The sequence below is a fragment of the Nothobranchius furzeri genome, chromosome 17 (assembly GCF_043380555.1).
Source record: "Nothobranchius furzeri strain GRZ-AD chromosome 17, NfurGRZ-RIMD1, whole genome shotgun sequence".
Taxonomy (NCBI): domain Eukaryota; kingdom Metazoa; phylum Chordata; class Actinopteri; order Cyprinodontiformes; family Nothobranchiidae; genus Nothobranchius; species Nothobranchius furzeri.
Genome location: NC_091757.1, coordinates 50,975,231 through 51,002,469, shown reverse-complemented (window position 1 = coordinate 51,002,469; position 27,239 = coordinate 50,975,231). Strand labels below are relative to the sequence as shown.

General features: G+C 42.6%; 1 protein-coding gene across 6 annotated transcripts in view; it reads right to left on the bottom strand.

Annotated features, from left to right (window-relative positions):
* dock8 (dedicator of cytokinesis 8) overlaps nt 1-27,239 on the bottom strand; it is a 147,038-nt gene that overhangs the window by 6,621 nt on the left and 113,178 nt on the right. For all 6 annotated transcript variants that reach the window (XM_070546140.1, XM_015972847.3, XM_015972848.3 and 3 more), the window contains 24 exons: nt 26,204-26,296; nt 25,171-25,263; nt 22,277-22,426; nt 21,886-21,999; nt 21,624-21,779; nt 21,279-21,418; nt 21,034-21,197; nt 20,566-20,705; nt 18,916-19,098; nt 18,610-18,736; nt 17,858-17,945; nt 17,682-17,778; nt 15,714-15,848; nt 15,374-15,526; nt 10,878-11,036; nt 10,692-10,792; nt 8,405-8,597; nt 6,450-6,593; nt 5,874-6,005; nt 5,444-5,578; nt 5,000-5,089; nt 3,600-3,836; nt 3,366-3,509; nt 876-982 (listed from right to left, as the gene is read on the bottom strand). In XM_070546140.1, the coding sequence (XP_070402241.1) occupies nt 876-982; nt 3,366-3,509; nt 3,600-3,836; nt 5,000-5,089; nt 5,444-5,578; nt 5,874-6,005; nt 6,450-6,593; nt 8,405-8,597; nt 10,692-10,792; nt 10,878-11,036; nt 15,374-15,526; nt 15,714-15,848; nt 17,682-17,778; nt 17,858-17,945; nt 18,610-18,736; nt 18,916-19,098; nt 20,566-20,705; nt 21,034-21,197; nt 21,279-21,418; nt 21,624-21,779; nt 21,886-21,999; nt 22,277-22,426; nt 25,171-25,263; nt 26,204-26,296 (3,275 nt within the window). The remainder of the gene's footprint in view (nt 1-875; nt 983-3,365; nt 3,510-3,599; nt 3,837-4,999; nt 5,090-5,443; nt 5,579-5,873; nt 6,006-6,449; nt 6,594-8,404; nt 8,598-10,691; nt 10,793-10,877; nt 11,037-15,373; nt 15,527-15,713; nt 15,849-17,681; nt 17,779-17,857; nt 17,946-18,609; nt 18,737-18,915; nt 19,099-20,565; nt 20,706-21,033; nt 21,198-21,278; nt 21,419-21,623; nt 21,780-21,885; nt 22,000-22,276; nt 22,427-25,170; nt 25,264-26,203; nt 26,297-27,239) is intronic.

The window sequence follows — 27,239 nt, the reverse complement described above, 5'->3', positions numbered from 1 at the left end:
CGGCAAATACGAAAACTCACAGTCAGAATGCATGGGAAACAAACGCTTGATCACAGTGAGAGTAACGTTTTAGGTAGCAAGAGGGTTAAGGTTAGGATAGGAGTGAGGGGAAGGTTATAAATGGCAAAACGTTAAGGTTTAGGTGTGGTTAAATGAGCTGGCTCGGTGCCACATCAGCGGACATCCCATTGTGTCAGTTTTACGCTGCACTGGGATCTGCAGTCAGAAAAGGGGAAAAACCCCGTTTCGCACATAAGTGACGAAAAAGGGCACTTTTGGCATCAGGGGTCTGACGCGGAGGGTGGCTGACCAAGCGTTTGTTTTTGAAGCGCTGGGAGTGAGAATGTGTTGATCAAACAAATCAACTGTGTTCACCATCTAAAACGTGCAGGAAACCTGCTAGAAGCAGACTCCTGTGCCAGGCATGTCCAACAGTGACCGGACCGGCACTCTGAAGTTGCAAGTGCGATATTCTGGCCACAGGGTGCGGTGGGGATCTGAGTGACATTTCATTACCCTGTAAAGGGTCATTTTAGTACATAATGGCTCAAGAAAATTATTTAAAAACATGAAAAAGTTATTACCCCCTCCAAGTCAGGTGTTGTAAAAACACAAAATTATGTACTAAAAAGGTTATTTTAAGAAAAGTATCTTTGAAGACTTATTCTGTATTTCCACCTGCTGAGCATGTGCCATGGTAACAGAAGGAGAAATGCAAATCTAATGAATAAAAACTAGCTGGTGAGCTTCAAGCTTCCTGCGCATTATAAAAATGTTCACAATATTTTTATGATGCTTTTTTCTCACAAACATATCTTTGCATGATTCTGTCATCGTTTGAGTCACCACCTGGTGATCCTTTGATCATGTCTTACCTCATTATGAACTCTTTGAAACACAAGCGCAGCTTGTTGTGATGGCGGAAGAGCTTGGGGTCCGCGGGGATCTCATTCAGGAAGACCTGGGCCACCTCCAACGGGCCCTGCAACAGTTGCAAGGAAAGGAGGAAGGGAGACCAGCACAAAGGGTCGGAGTTAGAGAGAGGAAGAAAGAGAAAGCTAAATCGCTGCAGAGGAAGGAAGGAGCGGAAGTGCTTGGGAGTATTTGAACAAAAGAAGGGATGAGAATGCTCCTCGTTTAGAGAAGGGAGGAAAGGACTTGCAAACTAAAAGTCTGTGGCAGCTAGGAGTCAAGATGCATAACTGGAATATGGGGGAAGAGATCAGATCAAAGGAGGCATGACTAGTGACCTGGATGGCTAACGTCACCTCCAAGCCTGCATTCAGACACCATTTAGCTGCCATTTACCCAGCTTGAAACCTTGTTATCCTAACTTACATTCATCATAAAACCACAGCACGCTCGCACAATGCCTGCATCACGACAGGAGCGGTTAAACAGCACTGATTAGCATCGTAAACGCATCGGGCATGGGCCTCAGTTCTTTGGGCCTGAGCTGCCGACCCACACACAGAAAAGCAGCCTCCTGCGCTGATTACAGTCCGGAGTTATATGTTTACGAAGCTGCTGAGCATTTGGGTTATGTATACAACCATCAAGTCAGCGCGAGGGAGCTGTCAGATTAGACGCTGGGAGAAAAAGCATGGGAGGGAGGAAGCGGAGACGTTAAAACTAGCTTTGTCATTACTCTAACATTCTCCATGCTGGCAGAACCTGGAAGCCATCAGATCAAAGAGACCTCCGGCTCAGCACGCCATGCGGCGGGACATGAAAGGAAGGGCGGGCCACGAATTGACGTTTTAACTGAATCAAGGAGGAAAGCCAAAGGAAGGGTTGGGGTTACAGATACGCTGAAGGCTTTGATGTGAGATCGCTGTCTTCTCTCCCACCTGTACGCTGCGACTACAATGGAAATTATGTACGTGAGAACATAAATCGATGTGAACTTTGTTGTTTTCTGGAAAGGTAGGGTAACAAAATGTGTCGTTTTAGAGGAACATCTGGGGTCATTTCAAGTCACATACGGAAGCAGGCAGACATCAGCATAAAGGTGGATTAATTCCTTAAATAAGACATACATTTGTTATTTTAAAGACCAAGTTCACTGAGAAACAATTTCACTTGTTAGTTTTTAAATACGATCACTCTGAGTTTTACTTGCAGGATGAACATGAAAATGGTCTTCTACACCTATTTCCTGCATTAGCTTACATCACACTGAAAGTTAGCCTTTATGGACTTGCCCATCTCGGTTATAAACAGGAAGGCTGTTGTTGATTTAGCATCCAGGAGAGAGCAGAGCACATCTAAGCTAGTAGAAGCTAACTGCTAGCATTAGCAACTCCGCCACACAGCAGAATTCCTTTAGGCTTGTGTTATTTGTGGAAATAAAACAAAAACGTTGCTAAGTAGATAGCAAGTGGTAGAGTTGCGTTTCTGTCGGCCAATCAGAGGCGATACGTCAGAATATCAGGAAATAAGACTCCAAATCCTGCTGTATTCTGCTCCACTTTGCTCCTGCTAAATTCTACATCATGTAACATGAGCGTGGGCGTTTTTTTCCCACAGCAGAAAATGAATAAAGGAGCATTTATTGCATCACTATACTACACTGTAGAGTTGCTAATACTAATGGTTTGCTTCTACTCACCTAGTTGTGCTCTGCTCTCTCCTGGACACTAAATAGATTCAGCCTTCCGGGTTTGCGAGCTAAGGTGTGTGAATCCCTGAATTCAAATGTTACAGAGTGATGTAAATCTGTGTGGCTTTTTCCAACCTGAGCGTTTCTCTGTCTATTTTCTTTTTGCAGCTAATGGAAGAAAAGGGGGGTGAAAGCTATTTTAATGTTCTGCCTGTGAAACTCAGACTGATCGACTGTGTTTTAAGTACCGTATTTTCCGGACTATAAGTCGCACATTTTTTCCTAGTCTGGCTGGTCCTGCGACTTATATACCAAAGTGACTTATACACCAAAGTATGTATACCACGCTGCTGCGGGCCGGCTCTGGACCAGGAATGAGCTCCCCTGCCCCTCCATCACCTGCTGGAGACCGATGCGCGCTACTGCGGGCCACTCCGGTCCTGGTTTCAGCTCCTCTGCCCCGCTGGGTGGGTTTCAAACACCGCCATCACCTGCTGCAGCCTGTGGCATGCTGCTGCGCCCTGATTGTTTATTCTGTTACTGTTACCGGTACTTGTCTTGCAATGTGAAATGCTTGGTCTCAGATTTTGTAAGAAAAATAATAAAATTTCCCCCCAAAATGCGACTTATAGTCCAGTGCGACTTATATATGTTTTTTTTCTTCTTTATACATTTTATGGCTGGTGCGACTTAATCTCCGGAGCAACTTATACTCCGGAAAATACGGTAATTTACACTTCAAAAATCTGCATTGCTCATTAACCTGGTTAACAGTGGCCCCCACAGAGCCTTGTAGCAGCATCTGTAGCATCTTAGCATCTGGTTGCTCTCTGTGTGTGGCAACTGCAAGCTCCCTAGTCTTCTTCTGCATGTCCTCTATGGCCACCTCGATAGGCGTGAGATCAAACTGGAGAAAGAGAGAGAAATAAACAGTTAGAATTTATTGCTGCCATCATCAAAAGATAACTCTTACAAAGCAGCTGGATGACCCACTGACCTCCTCCTTCTGGATGACATTGATGCGTGTTTTGACATAAGGGAAGGCGTGCATGGTGGTGAGGATGGTCTTCCTCTTGTACTGCTCATTGAGCTCACCCCGAGGCCGTCCACTCTTGGTGAAGGGCGTGGTGTACATGAAGCACCGCAGGTTGAAGTTCTTCTCAAAGTTTGTAAGACGGTCTTTCATCTCGTAGTCATCAAAGTACGGCTCTACATAAGTGATCTGGATGTATGCCTGGAGAGGAGCAGTGGTTCATTCATTTTGATTTCTTCCAAAGTCATAAAACTAGATTTTTGGTTAAAAAAATTAAATTAAAAATTAAATCTGAGTTTGTTTAAACTGATCCTTAAAGCCTCTAAATACCCAAATCATTCGGAGTGGTACAACAACGTTTGAGCATCGTTTCATCTTCTTTTCAGGTTTTCAACTAAATCTCTACATCTAATTATATAATACCATCGTTTTCAGAGCAAAGTCGATGCAAAAAAATTTTTTTTTAAATGAAGAACGAACCAAACAGATCCACTATATTTATTTAATGTCATTAATTGTTTGTTTTATTGTTAATGTCGCAGCAAGGAATATTGTGCAAAAAATCTTGAGTCATCCCTCATTTCTGTTCATTTTGCTAACATGGAGTCAGAATTTCTCGTAAGTTTGAATTTCAATTTTATGTTTATGTTTATGTGCTTAGCAGACGCTTTTACCCAAAGCGACTTACAATTTTTCTTTTTCTTTTTTTTTACCTATAGGGCATGTTGTGATCTGTGGGGGAAACCGGAGTACCCGGAGAAAACCCACGCACGCATGGGGAGAACACGCAACTCCACGCAGAAAGGCCACAGCTGAGTTTCGAACCTGCGACCTTCGTGTTGCGAGGCAACAGTGCTAACCACTACGCCACCATGCAACGGCAACAGCAAGTTAGATCCTATTTTAGTTCCCATTTCATTTTGAAGAATGCACTTAGCAACTCTGGAAAAAAGCTACTAAACTAAAATATGGTATGTTTAGCTTAAAATAAATATTGTTACTTTAATTATATTTTTCATTTGCATTATTTTATAACCCTTGTTGCTCCTAATGAATAAATAATGCAAAAATAAGTGATGTTAGTGGCATAAGCAAAAGTGATCTTTTGTCCTCAATTAGTCCACTTTATTAATTTTTCAAGCAAACACTGAACGGTCATGGACAAGAGCAGGAAATTGAAAGGAGTAAAAAAAAATTCTAACTGGATTTAAATGAATAAAAATAAACCAGAAAAGGTGGAAAATGTTTCATCAATAACAATTTAAAAGATTACAAGAAAGTCTGAGTGCTTGGACTCAAACTGCAAGCGAGTTAAGGGCGATTTAAAACCTTTTCATGTTCATGAACTTGCACGAATTACTGACCTTGTTGGGGTTGAGTTGGTTTCTGTTCACTGGTGCAGAATCCTTGATCATCACCAGGGTGTCATCTCCAAAACACTGACTGTAGAAGTTCTTAGAGAGGATATTTTCATTAGTGCTCACACCGTCCTTACACAACGCATACTAAACACATGTACGTGTTTCATCACTGCTTTTTGAGAATCCTTCTTCAATTGCTAAATATTCAAGTGCTTAGATGAATTCCCGATGCCTGCGCTGGAAGGAATCAATTCTAGCATGCAAATGATGTTTCCACGCTCCAATAAAACTCACTAGAAACAGATGTATAATTGCTAGCTTTGCACACTGTCATTTTCCTCATTCAAAGGTTCTCCATTATCAGATTTCATCAGTCTCAGCCGGCACACGGTACCATCCTCCCCCGCCGTTCCAGTTCATCAATACTACTGCTTTCATGTCTCCTACCTCCAGCCTGTGTGATATCTCGGGTAAATGTGTGATGCCGGGCTCCTTGTAAATAAATTCCCGCTCGTCCAGGTCGCCGAATTTGGCCCCGTAAAATCCCACACGGAAATACGTTCCGAACATCCTCTTATGGCCCTGGAGGGAAAGAAGGGGATTTTACACTGGTATGATACCAATGCCATGTTTTTCTAATTATGACAAAAGCCATTTTAAAAGATTTTATTATAAATATAACTTTTTAAGTGCTTCGATTAGAAAGGCATTTTGCCTGTAAATGATGCCAAAAGCTGTTATAGTGCAGGAGAACTTTTAAACTAAACATTTCGAAGGTTTATTGCTTTAAAATACTTTAATAAATACAACCTACAAAGTTCTCAGGGGAAAAAACAGCACCAGGAACCATGTGGAGATGTGAGCTTTGAGTTATTACCCTCTGGATGATGTTTTCAAAGGCTCGATGAAGTTTGTCATGTGTAGAGGCCAATTTTCTAAAATCTCTGCGGGCCTCCAGAATCGGTATGATGATCTTGTAGACTTCATTCACCGCTTCATAGAGACCACCCTGATGACGAAGAAGAAACGATCAATTCTATAGCGCCTCCCAAGATAAAAATCACAAAAAATTTAAAATATAAAAAAAGAATTTAGAAAATGATCAAAAAATATGTTTGAAATAAGCAAAAATAGACAATTGTGATTAAAAAATGTAAAGAAAGAGAGAGAGAGAGTGAATAGGAAAGAGGGAAAGAGGGAAATCCTGAGGAAGGTGGAATAGGTGGGGAGAGCAGGATAAGGAGAGAGTAGTGAAGAAGGTCATACAAAAGCCAGCCTGACCAGGTGAGTTTTCAGCTGCTTTTTAAGACGGACGTCATGAGACAGACATGAATGCTCTACCGGATCATTTCAATGAACCCAACTAACACTGCTTCCAGGTTACAACCAAAGAGTGAAATGCCACTATGTGGATTTAAATCCCGGTCACATCCGTGTAGTTTCATTCTCTTACGTTGTTGAAGAGCTCAGCCGCCTGTTCCAACAACCCCACCAGGCCGCTCTCCGTGAAGTAGCGCCCTGAACACACCCCGTCCTCATCTGGCGACAGGATGTCATCCGACACAGCCGACTCCTCGAGCACATTGGGGGAAATGTTCTGAGGAGAAAAATCAGTCGGCTAATCAATTAGTTTATCCACTTAATCAAATAATCAATCACGTGGCTCAAAAGGGTATGTCCTACAACGGCAAGAGAAACCATTTAGACAATCGTCCAATCAATGACCTGCTGACTGCTGCTGGTTGGAGTGTCCTGTACTAGCATTACAGAGGCCTCGTGCGTGCGTGCGTGCGTGCGTGCGTGCGTGCGTGTGTGTGTGTGTCAGAACAATAACGACACCTTCAGTTTTCTAAGTGCCTGTTCTTTTTGTTTTCCATTTTGGGGAGGCTAACTGGTGATGTGCTCCCAAGGTGGCAGATTTGCCTTTTTCTCTTTCATCTTCTAAAGCAGTGATTCTCAACCAGGGGTTCGTGTACCCTTGGTGGTCCGTGAGTGCATTACAGGGGGTACGTGGAAAAATTTATATTTCATTACTCAAATAATGACAACAATTGCCCTGGTAAAAAAAAAAAAAATACATTTTTTTCAATAAGTTATGAACGTTAAATGTTTAATACATTTTAGAAGTATTTGTTCTGAAATTCATGTGCAATTTTTAATAAAAACTGTCCTTCTGACATAAATAAGTACATAAATTGATTGTGATATAGATTTTAAACCATATGGCCCATTCCTACCCAAATGAATAATAAACTAAGCGTTGTCTGTCCTACTTGTTCTCCATGTCTCTGCTTCAGCCCACCTGATTTACATATCTGCATCGCCTTCTCAGGATGACATCAAGTGCTGCAGAAACCTGTTAGTAGGGCTGGACGATATGGCCTCAAATCTATATTTCGATATAATCTGAAGCATGTGCGGTAACGATATATATTGCGATACATTTTCTCCTCTGTTTAAACATGTCAAAATGACATACTTTTAAATATCCTCATGTGGCAAATATATGCCACTTGAGGCATATAGGCCTCCTCTGCCCACTCATTCTGTTGCCCCAATGCCAGCAGGGTGCACATCTTAGTGACGTCTTGTGTTATTGCGGTATTGCGATATAGCCAAAAACTCTATCATCACCCAATTTTATATTGTTTCTACCTTATATCGTTTATATTGCCCACCCCTGCCTGTTAGTCACTCATTCATTTAGATTAGGTGTGTGGCAGCAGGGAAACACCTGAAGTAGGACAGGGGCGTGCTGGGGACCAGGGTTAAGAAACACTATATGAAGGAAAAACCAGAGCAGGGCTAGCTGCTACTGAGAGAGGGCCTAAAGCCTGAATCCTCAGTCGCATACGACCCAGTTCCACATGGACCAGAAACGATCGAGTCACGTCAGAGCATTTACTACAGCTGTGGTGGGATCCAGCTGCAGAGCTCCAGAAAGTTTCCTCGTGGAGTCTGAACCTTGCATGAGGATTGTTAAAGTTAAATAATTCACCTGAGCCAGACAGGAAGTGAGACGTGGTTCAGTGTTAAGGGGATTAAATGAAATTATTTTCATTTAATAATCAGTTCTACTTTTGGAGAATGGTCACCACGTTTGGGGGTACTCATGGTAAGAGAAAACGGCTCAGAGGTCCACGAGTCAAAAAAGGTTGGGAAACACTGTAAAGGACAGTGTCAAACAAAGATGTCTAGAGACCCCATCCATGTTTTGATAATAAGTGTATTCTTTCCCCTTTTTCAACACACGCGATCAAATGTACATGCACTCACTGCCTTGGGAGATCTGTGGTGTAATTTTGACTCACTATGCAAAGCTTTTCTCTATTCGGTAAAACCTAAGTAATTCATTGTGAGACATAACTACGGTGCATCGGCTTGAATTATTTTCTTTTCAATTCTTACCTGAAAGGTGACGCTTCCAATAGGAAGGTACGTGTGATCCTCCAGCATGCTGAGATACTCTGCCACCAGGGCGGCGGCGTGCACCAGGCACATGGCCGACTCGGTGTAACACTTCCTGTTGGTGTGCTTCTCTGCCATATTCTGTAGCCAGGTCAGACGTAGGTCAGGAGACGTCTGGTAGCCCTTTGCTATCCTGGAGGCAGAGCAGAGGGGGGATCAATTTTCCCATAATAACCAACTATTTAATTATCTCAAAGTCTAATTAGGATTTAAATCTTTTTCAGAACAACTTGGCCAAATAAATAGTCACAAGTGTGCAAACAATTCATCTAATGCAATTTTTTTTAAATGTAGGAATAAGTGAACAGGTCTAGCTGCATTTACGCTACTTGTAAAAGTTCAGACAGGTTATTGTAGTCAGTCATTTTTCCCCTTTAGGAAAACCAACTGGTATTGTTCTAAAGCCTAATTAGTGACCTTTACAGTGCTACTGCTGACCCTGGGTAACCATATTCAATCACTTGTGCACACTCAAAGTCTTGGTAAGCAGCCTAAACTAGAAATTTCTGTAAAAATTAGAAACAAAAATCTAAAAAATAAAGTAGGATAAAACAAAAAAACTAGAAAGTGAAACATCAGTAAAATAAATATATTATTAATTTAAATTTAAAAAACTTTTTACAATACAATAATATTCAACTTTAGAAATGGTACATTTAGAATTTTTTCTGTGAGTTCGAGAGCCGCTGTCCAGCAGGTTTTAGTTGTTTGAATCTGCTGGGGATTAACAGGCTGCTGCAGAGCCTGATGAGCTGCTGAAGCAACACATTCTCACATCTAAGGCGTCAAAATATGACGCGTGTGACCAAGCCTCAATATATGACGATTCGGGACGCCCCAGCGCGTCAGGAGACGACGATAATGATAAAATGATAAATGACCCGCACTTGTATAGCGCCTCTCAGAGTAAGGACTCCAAAGCGCTTTACACTACAGTGTATCATTCATCCATTCACACACACATTCACACACTGGTGGGGATGAGCTTCGATGTAGCCACAGCAGCCCTGGGGCACACTGACAGAGGCGAGGCTGCCGAGCACAGGCGCCACCGGTCCCTCCGACCACCACCAGCAGGCAAGGTGGGTTAAGTGTCTTGCCCAAGGACACAACAACAGAATTCTCTGTCCGGAGCCGGGATCGAACCTGCAACCTTCCGATTACTGGATAACCCGATCAACCTGTTGAGCTACTGCTGCCCAAATCCTGGACGATCAGGGACAAACTGCTGACGCAGCGTCCCAGAGCGTCGGTATCCGGCGCTGGTGCTGAGACGGACATTAGAACTACTTAACCTTCCCCTCACCCCAATCCTAACCTTAAGGTCGCAGTTTATGGACCTTAAGGTTAGGATTGGGGTGAGGGGAAGGTTAAATAGTGGAATAATGTCCGTGTGACCGCGCGCGTCAAACAGTGACGCCAGCGGACCCACGTGATCCAGCGTGTCCCTGATCGTCGTCTCCTGACGCGCTGGAGCGTCCCGAATCGTCATATATTGAGGCTTGGTCACACGCGTCATATTTTGACGCCTTGGGTGTGAGAATGCGTTGGCTGAACAGGCGATTCATCTAGGAACCGGGTGTGTTGGAGCAGGGAAACAACTAAAACCTGCTGAACAGCGGCCCTAGAGGACCAGGATTGCCCACCCCTGCCTTAAAGCATTAAAAACATAAAGATGAACATTTTTCTAAATAAACTCAAAGACTGAGAACGAAGAAGTCCGCTGTTGAACTATCAACATCAACAAAATGCAGCAAATCCCCCCGAAACTAGACCAGAGAATGAGTGCAACAGCTGATTCGTGTTTGGTAATGACGTGTGTGTTCAGTAGATGTCAAGGCAAGTGTGACGCTGACAGGTAATCATTGAGCTCTCTCACAGATAATCACCAAACTAAAACAGTATTTTCTTGATAACTGATGCATGAATGAATGCTGTTGCTAAATCCACAACACGTGTATGCTCTTTGTCTCACTGCTTCCCCTTACGGTGTCGCACACACCCACACACACACACACACACACACGCACACACACACGCTCTCTGTTTAGATTTGCATATACACAAAGCCAGATCAGACGACTAAACTGCTACCACATGGTTGCCATAGTGAGAGCAGCAAACAGAGGCTAAACAGCCTGGACCACAGAGAAATGAGAACCATCAGTGAACTGCAGGCTGAGGCCAGAAAGAAGTGATATAAATATCAGACTCTTTAGATTTTCACCTGTACATGAGGTCCATAAGCATCTCCGGATCTTCCTGAAACTCTCTCATCTTCACTGTGTCAGACAAAATACTGTTGAGGTTTCTCAGAAGCTCGTCCACCTTAAAAACACACACAAACGTACGAATTTATGATAGAAACTTGGAATAAAATGTGCAGTTTATCAGCGCGGTGGTGTGCGTGAACCTGGGAGGGCATTTGAGTGTTCTGCATCTCGGTGTCCTCCTCTGCGTAGGCCAAGATGGTGCGGAGGGAGCGCCTCAGGTATTCCTCCTGGAAGTCTGAGGATTTGCCCACCAGGGAGGCCAGGGACATGGTGACCTGCATCTTCACTCTTGAAAAGTTCTGAGGGGGGAAAAAAAAAAAACATTCATCAAACAACTGTTTACATTTCGGATTTATTTACAGAACAATATTCATATTTTTCCTTTTATTTGTCTTGTCCTGCAGGAAAGAGGTGTTACTTATACAATTACTGAGAATATTTCAGGCTAACTCGTTTTTTTCAGTAGTCTCTAGTATGAATGAATGCCTTGTGAGATAATAACTGAGGGATAGAGCTCTGGAACGCCGATTTCAGGTTTTCCAGAGGGGAAGGAGGCAGGAAGGGGCAGGATTTAGGGTCTTACTAATTAAAAGTCATGATACTCGTTCATCTCGCCTCTGATTGGCCAACAGCATTACCACTCTTCCACTGCCTCCGTTTGCTTCACAACATTGATGTTTAATCTCCACAAATACCACAAATCTGGAGGAGTTCAGACGTGTTGTGGAGTCACTAACTCTAACATTTAGCTTCTGCTATCTGAGATGTTCTCTAAATAAATACAGCCTTCCTTTCCGACACGAGTATTACCCGGCCTATTTTCTATCAGCAGCTAATGCAGGAAATAGGGGTAGAAGGCTATTCTTACGTTTAGTCTGCATGTGAAACTCAATCAGCGCTTGTGTTCAAATAATAAAATAAAAACTTTGTGTGATTTTAGAACAAAAAGTCACTAATGAGTTCTGACCCCACAAAGAGCTACAGTTTAATAGACCCTGACAGATTTACACTTTAGCATCAACAGGAAGAGTTTGAGACAAAGAGTCGCAGCTTGTAGCATGTTGGGCTGCACAGAGTCAGTGTTGGGCAAGTTACTTCAAAACTGTAATGCATTATTTATTACTTGTTACCCTCATTTTAAAGTAATTCATTACATTACAATATTACTGATTTTAAAATGTAAGGCATTACACTACTTTTGCATTACTCTAAGTTGCTTTCACCAAAACAACTTCAATATGAATCTGGTAATGTGACGCTCAGTGAGCTCATGACATATATGTGGAAGGTGATGTGGTGTCTGAGCTAGGATTGCTGTTAAAACAGTCAGATATAATAACAGTGCTTTAAAATGATTGTTTATTAAATAAAAGCAACAACAATCTGTACACTCAGCGCGCTGCCATCTTAGATTAACTGAGCAGGGAGTGAGGTGGTGGGGGCTCCAAGCCTATATTTGCCTTGGTCACCAAATGCCTTGATACGGCCCTGGATGTGGGACTGACTTCTGAGGTGATCTGATTCTATCACATGTATAAATATTAAATGCTTATATATTATTGCTTTTCACTGGTAAACATGTGTATTGGTGATAAATCTACTTACTTTTTTCTTTTCAAGCACTTTGTTTTGTTTTCTTGATTTTATTTGAATAATTTCCGGCCCTTTCTCTCTCTAACCTTCCTGCATGCTGCATGTTTTCTCCATCTTCCAGAAAAACAGTTTCCTTGATTTCCTACTTTCTAACGATCAGCCAAAGGGATCTACCGAATGCAAAAAATACATATATAAATAAAATAAGCTTAATATGTGCTGCGCTCCAGCAGCAATGAGTTGAAATCACCGGGGCACAGATTATGAACTCAGCTGAAAAGTACATGAAGTACCAGAGAATATGGGCCGATATAAACGATCGCAAACGAATTACTTTGTTTTGGTGGAGCGATTTTGTGAATATAACAGCGGCCGTGCGCAGGACGCAGCTGGAGTATTTGAGCCGTTACCGCTGCGTCCTCTCTGCTCATAGAATGCACGCAAAGCTGAGTCCATAAATGACGTCATATATGTGGATACTGGATCGTTTTTCAGGCTTCCCGCAATTTTAATTTTTAGGAAAAAACATCTTGATTCTGGGTTTAAAAATGCATTGTAATTACCGTGTTACTGACTGTTTTACCGAGTAAATATTACCATTTTATTTCCCTGTAATGCCTTACATTACCACCTTACAGCAAAAAGCAATGCATTACAGTAGTTAATTACTTTTGTACCGCGTTACTCCCAACACTGCACAGAGTAATCCGAGTGGTCGCGGTGACCTCTGTCTACAGTCAGCGCCGTTAGAACTGGGTCAATAAACTGAAAATGATATTTGGTAAATTAATCTGAAGACAAAATGTGCTTCTTAGACAAAAGTCTTCTTTCTCCATCTCTCTCTTCTCTTCAACCAACCTGGCCAAGAAAATAGGGCCAGATAAACACCCTTCCATCTTCGTCTGCAGAGAGGACGGTGTAAATGTGCGAGAGAAAGTGTGCCCATGTACGTGTGAAGTCCCATCCGTCTCCAGCATGACCAGCTAAGCGGGAAATGATCTCCCATTAGCAGAGACATAATCACCCATGGATCATCTCTACGGCCCCATTCTGTTCAACTGAGCATGGAGCCAGAGCCTAACCACCCATCACTGCCCTCTAACAGAGAGAGAGCGTGTGTGTGTGTGTGTGTGTGTGTGTGTGTGTGTGTGTGTGTGTGTGTGTGTGTAATAAATGCAACCTAAATGATCGTTTAAGTCAACACAAAGCCTTTTTTTGGGCCTTTATTTGCTCTGTCACACTTTTTTCCTGTCCCAGAATGAGACGTGTGTGTGTGTGTGTGTGTGTGTGTGTGTGTGTGTGTGTGTGTGTGTGTGTGTGTGTGTGTGTGTGTGTGTGTGTGTGTCTATAATCCAAACCTAAAGAAGGTTCAACAAAGAGAAATACGTGGGTAGACAGAGACATGAAGACGTAAACAAAGACAGAGGTAGAGAGTAAAGTCTGGATGAATGAGTCATCCGGCTGCTACGCCAATCCAGATCACAGCTCCTTCTGTAAACGGCGTATAAACAAACATACAGTGGGACACGCAGCGGGGAAACACTCTCTGTAAACCGCCGGTACTGTATAAGTGTGGAAGCACGCTCCACAGATGAGCGTGCGACTTTCATTACGGCAAACAGATGTAAACACAGGAAATATCGACTGCAACAGAAGTAATCGAAGCGGCGCAAGGCGCTCCGGCTTATCCCTCCGCTCCTTTTAGATCCGTCTTTTGCATTTCCCTTCATCACCACTTCACTTCTGCTACAAACACTCCTCCATCTCCATCAGGAGTTGCTCCTCTCCGGGCCCCCCGTCTGAAATCCTGCTTTTTACCCCCTTTTGAGGCTCAAATACTTTAACACACACACACACACACACACACACACACACACACACACACACACACACACACACACACACACACACACACACACACACACACACACACACACACACACACACACACACACACACACACACACACACACACGGGGTGGCTGTCATTAGTTAAAGAGGGGTAGGAACACGGGGAGGCAGACAGTGACATATCTATCTACTCCACTTAGAGACACATCTTTCAGAGGGAACTTTCTGCAGCACGCTCAAAATAGACGTGGAAAAGACATTAAAGCTGAGCAGGAGAGGAAGAGCAGAGGAGATGGGATAAAGATCTAAGTGACTCCCAGCTTTTGGAAGGGGGGGGGGGGGGGTCTTCATGAGAAAAAGTGTTCCAAACCATTCCAAAATCCTGAATTCAATTTAACTTGATGTAAACAGGATTTCTTTTGCAAGGGCAGATGATATCTGAGTGTTTCTAGAACATGTGAACAGGATTTTGTTTGATTTATGCGTGTGTGTGTGTGTGTACATGTCTTTATAAGCATAAGTGGACATTTTACTGGTCCACACACTGCTAAGCACCCTAAAACTTTGTTTTAGAGGTATGGTGTGAATTAATTAATTAATTTTAGTTTAGATAAGTCTAGGGGAGAGAGAGAGAGAGAGAGAGAGAGAGAGAGAGAGAGAGAGAGAGAGAGAGAGAGAGAGAGAGAGATAGAGAGAGAGAGAGATAGAGATAGAGATAGAGATAGAGATAGAGATAGAGATAGAGAGATAGAGAGAGAGATAGAGAGAGAGAGAGAGAGAGAGAGAGAGAGAGAGAGAGAGAGAGAGAGAGAGAGAGAGAGAGAGAGAGAGAGAGTATTGCCTTCTAGGGTTCTACAACCCCCCAAGGCACTTTACAACACAATCAGTCATTCACCCATGCACACACACATTCACACGGTGGCGATGATGAGCCACAATTTAGCCATAGCTGCCCTGGGACACACATATGGAAGCAAAGCTGCCGTACGCTGGCGCCACTGGTCCCTCTGGACACCACCAGCAGGCAAGACGGGTTAAGGTGTCATTGACCAAGGACACGACTGCAACAGACTGCGAGAGACTCAATCCCACAACCTCCCAGTTATGGGACAGACATTTAACCCCACACCCATCGTTGTGTGTGTTTGCGCGTGTGTGCATTTTTTTTGAGGAGGGGGGGGGGGCTACTCACATTAGCATTACTGTAGCTGTATCTCATGATGAGATAGAGGGTGGCGCAGGCCTGACTCCGGTTCTCATCCACAGGACTGCTGCAGTACTGGAGCACCTTCTGGCACAGGTCGGCACACTGCTCCGCCTCCTCCTCAAACAACAGGTCTCCAAACTGCACACAAACAGCCATCCAATGTACAGGGCATGTGCAAATGTGTGGAAAAAGTAATTATGGCTTGCAACATCCATGCAAACAAATAAGAGCTCTGACTTCAGGTAGATGTGTTTGCACGAAGGTGTCAACGTTCAGAGATATTAGCAAAGGAAAGAAACACACAGACATGTCTCAATGACGCTACCTTGATGACAAGTGATCGCAGTGTGCTGAAGGTGTGCAAGAGGAAAGTGGAGCTCTGGTTACAGGTGAGAGAGTGCAGCAACACCTTCAATGCTGCACCAACGACGCTGTCTTTACAATCTGCCAGCGGCACCGCCTGAAGGGAGGGAGCGAGGTGGGTTGAATGGTTTTGATTTTATTGGTGAAAATAAACATTTCTGGATTTTTCTTTTTTTTTTTTTGCACTTTAACAGCCTTTGTAAAAAGATGACCAGAGGTTTGTTTAAATATTTAATGCACTCAACGAAACTCTGAATGAACTTCAAAGGCAAATACAAAGAGCTGATCATCAGCATTTTTCTTTGAAAGATAAAAATGAATTTAATGGCTCCAAATTATGATAATTTACTAATAGAAGTTGAAACTATGATGGTGAATGTGTGTTATGCAAAGATTGAATACCTTTAACTATTTTGTCAACATTACTGTTTTGTTCAAAGCAGAAATTGTGATAAGATACCGTTATCTTTAATATGAGACAATATAAAAAGCTCAGAAACACAGTTTTAACACACTGGAGATCCTGAAAACCCAAAGTCTGTACAGCTCATTTCTAATTCCTCAATATACCTGGCACACATTTAAAAGGATAATAGGCAGTTTTGGCTAGCGTCAGGTTAGTGAACCCTATCTCATCGCTGTGCGTTCATCTTTACACCTTAATTTAACCGATGAAATGTCTCCTCAGCCTTCATTAGCGTCTACAGGAGCAGTTCATCACTTAATCAGACAAATCAGCTGTGTTCAACATGCAGGAAATGAGCTAGAAGCAGACTGCAGCACCAGGCGTGTCAGCTCCACTTTACTAAAGCCGGGCGTACACTGTGCGACTTTTTCACTCGTAGCACTCAGCTTCAGCTCAAACTGTACGACTTCCTCGCAGAGCAGATCTCACGAGTCATGTGCTCACACTGTACGACCCAGTTCTCGCATGCGACCTGACTGCTCACACTGTACGTCTGGTAGCAACACGTCGGACCTAAAAATATGCTAAAAATAGCCGTTTTTACACAACACGTCAGACTTTTTTGTCTTGTTTTGCCTGTTGTCCTTCGGGAGTGCTGCAGGAGGACACGCAGGGATTTATGGGGGTTGGATGAGGAAAACAAAATAAAGAAAGTAAATCTGTGTTTAGTGATCAGTTTAATTTGACATGAACACGACAAACACACTTTCTTGACAATGTTTGTGAGTAAAAAACGTGTAGAAATAAAAACGAACAGCGTGTGTTATTAGGGAAATAGCGAGCGGCGTTGATGCAGGATTGCGCATGCGCCGTGAGCGGTTCTGATACGTTTTGGGTCGCAGCTGCTCGCAGCGCCGCTTCAACAGTGCGATACCCTCACGAGGGACGAGCGAAATTTTAAACACGCCAGAAGTCCGTGCGACCTCACGACTGCTGATCGGCAGCTGGTCACGTGGTGTTAATCGCCTCTCGTAACCCCCTGTACACTACACGACCGCTCGGCGCAAAACTCGCCCCGATGTCGTGGATTCTCGCACGACTGGAAAATCGGCTCAATAAAGTGAAAAAGTCGCACAGTGTACGCCCGGCTTAAGTCCAACAAGGACCAGCCACTCTGAAGTTGCAAGTGTGGTATTCTAGCAACAGGGGGGCATTGGGGCTTTTGAATGACATTTCATTAACCCTGTAAAGGGTCATTTTAGCACATAGGAGCTCAAGAAAATGATTTTAAACTATGACTAAGTTGCATAGAATGCCTTTAATTTTTCATAGAGGAACTGCAAAACAGCAGTCTGAAGCTGCACCCGTGTGCTAAAAGTGAATAAACAAAAATGCATCCAACACCTGACATAGACTGGCGTCCAAAGAAAGAAAGATCTATACAAAGGAGTTCCAAACATCTGCAAAACTATCAAAATAGAGACTATGGAGTAGTTATACGTCACAGTAGAACAGAACTCTGACCTGTATTATTGTCTCCAGAAGGTCCAGAACTATAAGGTTTGTCTCAGTGGCCAAGTTCCCACTTATCAGAGCCTCTTGGTCCAATTCAGATTTAGATCTGAAGGAAGATTTAATAAGTTTTTTTTTTAAGTGCAATATGCTTGGAGACAAGTCACAAAACAGAGAAAACCACATACTTATCTTGTTTGTCGTTTGTTTGTCTCCACTGTGTGCGATCCTTCCTCCAGCGAAGGTTCTCTCTCTGACCCAAAGTCCTGTCAGTTCCTGTCAGAGGTTGATCATTTTGAGAGCACAGACATCAAAAGGATTTAACACAATCTAGACGGAGTGTCCGTGCATTAAAGAGCAAGTCACCCCCAAATAAACTTTTTTTTTGCTGATAAATTAAATAAACGAGTGTCTAATCGTGCTGCAGACACGTGTCGTCAATAATTTGGCACTTCAGCGCATCTTAGTTAAAATTTAAATATTCTGCCTAAAACTGGCAGTGTTGTGCTGTTGTCAGGTAAAAACTCTGAACTATATTTGAATTTAAATCTGCCACCGCTATTGGCTAAGAGGTATGCTATGATGTAAACGCGTACATTATGATGTCACAGTGCTGTCGTGAGCCTGTGTGTGTGTGTGTATTTGTTAGCGGCTCCGCCCTCTCGGTCTGCCAGGCAACAGCATTTGTTGCATTTTTCAAACATGAAGTGGGAGTGGAGTGAGACTTTGGTAGGGGTTGACTTGCTCTTTAAGGAAAGACTTTATTCAATAATATTGTTTAAAAGAAAAACCCAAACCCATCAACTCTTGCTCCTAAAAGACGACAAGACATCTGTTCTCGTTACTAGCAGACACGTTGCTTCTCCCCCACGGAGGTTTCTTGTTTTTAAAAACTAAACAAGAAAATAATATCTCTTAGGAAACGAGAAAAAAGTCCTACCGCCAACTCGTTTCATCATTTCCCCGCGGGCTCCCATTCCTCTCAGCAGGGCTTCCTCCAGCTGCTGTTTGACCTGCTGAGATTTCTGCAAGGCCTGAGTGCTCACTTTGTCACTGCTCTGCTTTCCCTGCAAGCACACAACCGCCAGGTGGGAAACCGAGCACGCAACGTTTTATAATTCTGCAGCAATAAACATGCAAGTCCAGGTGATACACAACTGGAATCCGTTCCTTCGTGAAAGGCTCCTTTTGTCAGTGCAAAACGACATGAAGCAAGACAGCGGTGCAAAGAACACAACTGGCTGACCCTGTACTCAAAGCAGGACACACAGATGGTGAGGAGCTCCAGCAGCTTATTGAGGTGGGATGGATGCATATTCACAGTCCAGCGCTGAATCAGGCTCCTATCAGCGTTCTTCATTACCCACAGGAAGCACACCAACAGGTGGCGACTCGTGTCCGCCGCCAGGGTAGCGACGGATTTACCTTGCTGGGGGAAAATCAAACGACAAGGATGCCAATTTAAACGATAACATTTAGAAATGTGCAGCATCGGCGCATGCGTTCACGACAAATCCGTGCATTGTTAAAGAGCAAGTCACCCCCTACCAGATTCTTACTCAACTCCCACTTACTGTTTGAAAAATGCAACAAATGCTGTTGCCTAGCAGACCGAGAGGGCGGAGCCGCTAACAAATACACACACGACATTGTGACATCATAATGTACCATCTAACATCATAGTGTACCTCTTAGCCAATAGCAACGGCAGATTTAAATTCAAATGCAGTGCTGAGTTTTTACCTGACGACGGTGCATCGCTGAGTTTTAGGCAGAATATTTAAATTTTAACTAAGATGCACTAAAGTGCCGAATTAGTGACTAGACGTGTCTGCAGCATGATCAGACACTCATTTATATAGTTTATCAGCAAAAAAAAATGTTGATTTGGAGTGACTTGCTCTTTAACAACAAAAGCTCATCTGTAACCGTCAGTCCTCTAATTATCAAATAACAGAGTGCATCAGTCTGACCAACAGTACATCATCCACCAGCTTCTATGAAGCCCCGCGTGATTGGCCGGCTCTTTCAGGCGTTAGCGAGGTATGCTTTCCCTCCCCGTCTCAGCGGGTGTTTAATCTACCGCAGATTAATTTACCTTCATTGGCTTGATGATGAATCGCCCCTTTAGACGGCCACTGCCGCTTCATTGTGCGGCAGCTTTGATAAATGCATCCATTAAACTCCCACTGCTCCAGGTCTCCCACCTAGAACCTGGTCATGAGTGAGGCTCACCAAAATTAGCATCACGTATTAGAGCATGCAAACTAAAATGTCATCTGTTTGTTCCAAATTATACGTCGAGAGAAAAAAAAAAAAGAGCCCGCTTCGACGGTAACGAGTGAGTGATTCAGAAATATTCCTTTTGAAGGTGAACCGTCTGGGAACGAGGAGCAAGCGCTCTGGCGGCCATGCTTGGTTTTGTGACGAATACCAGAGCGATGGCTCATTCACGCGAAAACCACTTTTTCCACAACAGTATTTCTTGCAACAACATACAAGGAACCGATTCATCTGTGGGAGAGAGGAAGAGAGTGGCTGTGCTGTTGCTGTAGCCACGCTTGATGGATGCGTTTGTCAGAGAGGACAGCCCTGTTCACTTATGATGGCGATGCCTGCCCATATACCATCTCCCACAGATGTGAGCTTTTCACGTGTGTGTGTGTGTGTGTGTGTTTTCTTTTTTTTTCAGGATGGATGAAGCGCATGTGCACCTCTGACAGCTAATCAATCAGAATCTGCGCAGCTCACCTGTTGGGGAAGCAAACCACTAGCGGATACGGTCTCAAATAAAGGTGCTCACGTGCACTTCCAAACATTTAAAAAAATAAATAAAAAAATAAAACGCTTTAATAATCGGCAACAGTCCTAAACGATTAAGAAATGAAGAGTTTACCAAGGATGCCATGGAGACGAGGACGTTGCGACCCAGCGTGTTGAAGGGGTTCCCGGCAATCGCCATGGCAACGGACTGATTGATAGGTGGGACGCTTTCAAGGTCATTCTCGGGTTCGCTCGCCTTGTTTTTCCCGCTCACTGTGAGACAAATGAGGGTCGACAAATGGAAGGAAAAAAAAGTGACTTGGGGAGGAGTTACAGCTTTAAATGTGATCGTTTTAATTGGAGGTAAAATAGATGTAAGGATCAGATCTGTATGTGCACAGCGGAAGATGGATGGCTGCAGTTATGTAGAAAAACAAAGTTTGTGGATAATTGCTAATTAGAAGCAACTAATTAACTTTTGACCTCATTCAAAAGGATCTACATCAGTTTTCAGCTTCCAAAACTTCACAAGAGCCTCTCATCAGCAACAAAACTAGAACTGAAAAAAGAAAACATAAACATGGTGCAAGTCGGAACATACCAGTGAAGTCCAGGTAGTTGGTGGAGTCTACAATGGTCCCCACCAGGGGGAGGTAAAGAGCAGCCACCTTGGCTCTGACCTCAGGTTTATCACAGCGCTGATCCAGATCATGAGAACACAGCAGGCTGTAAATTGCGTTAATAGCCTTTCTCTGAACTTTCCCCCTGAAAACACACATTTCTATCATTTGATTGAATCAAACGTTAAGTTGTTTAAACATTTACAGGACATGTACTGGACTCTACCCCTCCGACTCCATGTCTAGAGCTGTGCTGAGTTCTGTTAGGAGCAGACCGGTGAGGTAATGCTGCTGCTTGAATTCTGGGGTAAGTTCAAACAGAGCCAAGATATTCTGCTGCTCCTGGTAGCCACAGGAACTGGAGCTCTGGAAAGAAAACGTGAGAAAACGTCAGCAAACAAAGAAATAACTATTAAACAACCTTCTAGTTTGGCCGTTCTGCTTTCCAATCATTCAGAACCCCCAAATAAAAAAAAAATGCTAGTGTACGGTGCACCCTGGAATGCTTTCGTCTTGACGAGACGAGTCAATCGCCTGAACGTCGAACATCTGGAGAGTGAAGAGAACCCACCTGAGAGGAGATGGATGGACACGGCGAGGCGGGCGCGGAAGCAGGGCTGCTGAAGTAGAGGTTCAGGTTGAGGTAGTGTTCATGGCTGCAGAGGATTCGCAGGAACTCCAGACGCATGCTGATCAGCGCCTGCATAGAAACGCTCCTCGCTGACATCTACGGAAAAAAAAAAGGTTGTCATAAATTGGATTTACATTACAGATTCTAAATCAGTACAGATGTGAAATTAAACGGTTTTCCATGGATCTGATGACCTGGCTACCTGGCTGCAGTAGTTTTTCACCAGCTGGAAGACGAAGCCTCGGTCCATGAGCGACAGCAGGTCATAGAGGAAGAAGGCCAGGCTGACGTTGAGTTTCTCTGCCAACTCAAACTCCTGAATCCACAGTCAACAAACAGCAATCAGTGACCGGATCTCACCAAACACCTTTTCCATCAAGCCGAGCTTTCGTTACAGCAGAGGCAAATATAATTAGCACTTCCAGCTCCCCGTTGTTTGGAGGACACAGACAACACGTACGCTCCAACTGCAACTTTTCCAATCCCAGCAGAACAGGAGGCACATGGATTTGATATAAAAGTTGTGAAATATACTTAAATCACAATTTTGTTATTGCGTCATTCTTTATTCGTTTTATTTTTATTTTTTTTACCACTTTTTGTTTGACGAGGATTGTGGAAATCTCGGCTGAAACCACGGAGACGATCGTGGTGATGTCATCTTTGAACCTGTCGGAGAAACAACTCCTTCGAGGAACGCCGTGCTTGTCCAGCTGGGACACATGCTGAGCAATGCTTTTCACCTGTTTGGGACATTGCACAGAAACTTTATAAGCAAACACACAATCTGGATAAACACAGAGACAACTTTTACAAATTCCTGACATTGCTAAAAAGCGTCCTTTTACCGTTTAAGCTCAAGTTAATTTGATCAGTTCACACGACAAGAAAATAAGCCTTGTGCTAACTCACTCACTGCCACTGACGACTTTAGTCGTCATTTTAAACCCAACCGTTCATTTTTTACTGTGTGGGCGTCGTAACGCGCCATCGCACCGTGAGAACAAACATCTCAGCTGTAAAGCCGATCTTTATCCACGTGCGTCACACGTCACGTGATCAGGATGCAGAAAATCCATGTTTTAGATCTTTTTGGGCCGCTGTTGTAAAAAAGAAGAGGAAAAGCTTCTGCCGATCACAATTCGACAACGGATTAGGAAAGAACGGAAAACGCTCAAAACGCACAGATTCTTCCTGATGTAAGAGGTGAGTCTACTCTTTGTTTTGGTAGTTTTGGCGCCAACATCATCCTAGCACGCAACGTTCTGCGACTCAGAGACAGTAAAAACGCTGAAAAACGCTGGCTGTGAAGGGCTTTTCTGATTAGGAAACAGCTGGCAGTGAATGAGTTAAAGGTGCATGATGTAAGAATGAAATAAGGATGACATCGTGTGGTCAAATTTAGGTACTGCAGTTGTTTCTAAACAAAGTGACTCTCCTATGCCCGGCCTCAACTGTTGCCAGTTATAGATCAGTGCCTGATGATTCTAGATAAGGAGCGAAGATGAGTCCTACACAGTGAGTTGATAAGTTGATGAATACATTTCAATGTAATATCAACTTGTTGGTAATGGAACACTGAAAAATTAGCCTGAATTATTTTTAAAGCTGACTATTTGCTTCTAATTCACTATTGGCATTGTTAGCTCAACGTTAGCATCTAGCCTGCTTTACCCAATATTAGAAATAAACAAAAAGATGCCATGGCTTTTTAAGGGTTACAAGAAATGACTTGACTTTTCAAACTCCAGTGGCAGATGGCTGCTGAGCCAGGTTCTGTTGGAGGTTTCTTCCTCTCAAAAGGGAGTTTTCCTCTCCACTGTCACTACATGCTTGCTTAGTATGGAGATTGCTGTAAATTCACTGACACAACAAGTCAGTGACTCGATGTAATCTGCTGGTTTCCTTATATACAAAATTTTAACTAATTGACATAATGAACAGAACTCAATGCACTAAGTAGGTTCAACTGAAATATTACTGTGTGTGGTGTCTTGAGATACTCATGTTGTGGTTTGATGCAATACAAATGAATTGAATTGCTCCTTTAAAGGGACTTTATGGACTTTTGAATTTTTATCCTCGCGATTGCCCCCTCAGGCCAAAAGTGTAATGGCAGCTTCAATAGTAGGCTTGTGCACGAGGCGCGCATGCTGTACGTGCACACTCCTTAACGAAAATAACAGCTGAGACAGTCCCGTGTGTGTGTGTGTGCGTGGCCCGGAGGACAGAGGACAGGAGAACGCGCAGCTAATTAGTTAAATAATTTGGTTCTGTACCTTTCTCTTCAGCACAGCCGACAAAGGTTTATGATGGGTCAGTCCTCCTGCATGCTCAGATCATTCCCTTCCCTTGCTTGAAAAATTGTTCCAAAATGAAAGTTGAACCCACATCTTTTTTATCTGTGAATTCAATGCCATTGGGCGAGTCTCAAATAAAAATTTGGGCATCTTACTGTAAAAAATATACCATTAATGTAAAAAAAAAAAACTCTAAATAAACTATGTTCACATCCAGAATCGAACCCAGGTCTTCTGCATGGGAGTCAGGCATCTTACAAGGTGAGCTACACTGTAATAACATTCACAGTATCTGTAACTTTTATATCCTTGATGACACCTGAAACAACGTTCAAAGAACGGTTCGGAGCGAAAATGGCTATTTTGTTGCTAATTTGCAGGAAATATCTAGAAGAAAGTTCTACAGAAAGTAGCTAAGGGTCCTCAGAAATGTAGCTAGCTTTGTCACTAGGCATTAGGAACAGCGACAAAGTGGCACTGCCTCTCTCTCTGCTGCTAAAGCTACGGATAGCAAATGCTACGGGCTATGCCTGAGCGTGAACGCGCATGAAGCAGCCTGCTCGACCCGAGCATCTCTCTTTTTCTGTGATTTTACAGAAAAACAGGCAATCACAGTAAAAATGCCAGGGCTCATTCTACAGGACCAGGGCATTGCAGGAGAATGTATGAAGAAGAAATTTATTATTTCTATACATGTTTTGGCTGTCAAACTTCCATAATGCCCCTTTAACTGGTTATACTGTACATAACTCTGGAGCTTTTTGCCAGCCAGTGTCGAACTGCAAATGTGGCAATATTAGCTGGAGCAGATTTGGCAACCCAGATGGCAAACAATGACTACATCCCTCTTTGGCTTTTTATAAAAAAGGAGAAAAATGGACATCCCCCAGCTGGCCGATTAGGAAATCGGTTTCAATGTAACCTTCCTGCCAACACGATCGAGACATTAGACTGTTTTGTGATAATTTCACTAGAGAATTCTTACATATTGTACCCTTACACAAATAATGTTTAGAAAATAAACATGAATATTAATATTTTCTGCACACTTGTTATTCAGATAAAAGCCTTTAAACTGTTTAACCAAACGTGAAATAATATATGTTATTTATTATGATTTTTTTAATAAAAGCTGATATTTAACTATAATAAAGTCATTTAAATAATACATTTAGGCAAACACTGACCAACAGCTCAAAGAAGAACCAGGAATATTTGTAGGTGTTCTCTCTGCAGACATTACTGCTGACGACCATCTGCAGGGCCAGCTCCTCGTGAAACTGTTGCAAGAGGAAAAAAAAACACTATGTTTAACAGATACTGCATACATAATAATAAATACAGTCTCTGGTCTCTGGTCTCTTATATAACTGAATATTGTTACCATGCATTTCAAAAATCTAGACTTTATGTAAAAAATGTGACTAATGACAGGTTCCTCGGTGTTAGACTGCCACCTTGTGGTCTGCAGAAGAAACTGGGGGCTGAAAGATTTATTCATCGAGAACACATTCAGTTAACTGTGCATGAGTCGTCACATAAAATAATAAAGTAACCATTAGAGATCTCTATATAATCTTGATTTAATCCTATTATGTTTTAAAAGTCCTTCGACTTAGCTAAAAAAGATTAAGTTATTTTTTACTGTATTAGATTTTTACACAAGAAGTTAAACCCGTAATAAAAGATAAATTTACATGCTTTAGATCGCAAAATGGCTTTAAATTTTTTTGTCATCCAGAAATTGCCCCAAAAACATATTTCGTTGATTTGTTTGAATGAGTTTACCTTATAGAAGCAGTTTTGACAGAAAAACATTCAACAGAAACGACAATTGTTTAATGAAAGACGCATATTTTGAATCACTTGTATTATATTTTTCTGAGAAATGGTCAGCTTATGAATGCAAATATGAACTGCTGAAACTGATGATTTACTAGATTTTATTGACACATTACTACAAAAACTAGTCAAAACATAATAAAGTTTCATATGAACATAGTAAAATTATTAAACAGCTACATTATTGCTGAGATTATAAATATTTCACTAACTTGACCTTGACGTTATAATAAATGCTGAAACCAAGATATCCCAATCATTAGCAACAATAGGAAATAAACTATTGACAGAAAATTTTATTTTATTTGTTTATAAAAACAAGCCACTAAAACAAACATATTTAAGTGTCTGGAAGGTTTTTGTTTTTATTGGCAGTACCTTTTTGCTGGAGGGCCTACTGCTTCCTGTGGAGCTCTGATGGTTGGTGACATCCACATAGGTGGACATGCGGCTGCCGGGGTTGTTGTTGCCCTTAGGATAAAAATAAATAATGTGATGATGAAATAATTACTGAGGATGCCTGCTGGACTTTTATAGACCCTGATGTACTGGGATGAATATTAAGGAGTATAAACAGGCATGCTGGGAAATTTACACACTATTTTAGGCTTATTTAGACAGGTTGGTATTTTGTTTCTTTACTAATCAATTTTAAAAAGAAAAAATTGAGAAACTGCAAACCGAATATTTTTTTAATAAATAAATAAACATCGTATATGTATTACATTTATTAAAGGCTTAATAGTGAATTAAATTATATATTTTTTTGCATTTTAATGAAATTGTTTTGCTTAAAACATTTTTTTCTTTTTTCAAAACCAGAAAAAAAAATTTGGTTGTGCATCTTAGTTTTGTTTTGGCGTAAAACCAAAGCAGCCTTCTACCGTTTTCCTGCATTAGCCGCTAAAAGAAAACAGACAAAGAAATGCCTGGGTCAGAAAAAGCAACACAGTTCTAAGTCAGAGTGAAGCTGTAGCTACATCGTAGCTCATCCCCACCAGCGTGTGAATGTATGTGTGACTGGGTGAATGACTGATTGTGTTGTGATGGCTTTGGGGGTTGTAGAACCCTAAGAAGGTGCTATTCAGTACAGGCCATTTACCATAAAACATCAATGTATAGCAGATTTAACCAAGGCAGTGGAAGGGTCACGTTGCTGTTAGCCAATCAGAGGTCAGATGTTCAAATATCAGGAATCGTCGTCGTCTTCCTCCACTTATTCGGGTCTGGGTCACGGGGGCAGCATCCCAACTAGGGAGCTCCAGACCGTCCTCTCCCCGACCACCTCCACCAGCTCCTCCGGCAGGACCCCAAGGCGTTCCCGGACCAGATTGGAGATGTAACCTCTCCAACATGTCCTGGGTCGACCCGGGGGCCTCCTGCTGGCAGGAAATGCCCGAAACACCTCCCCAGG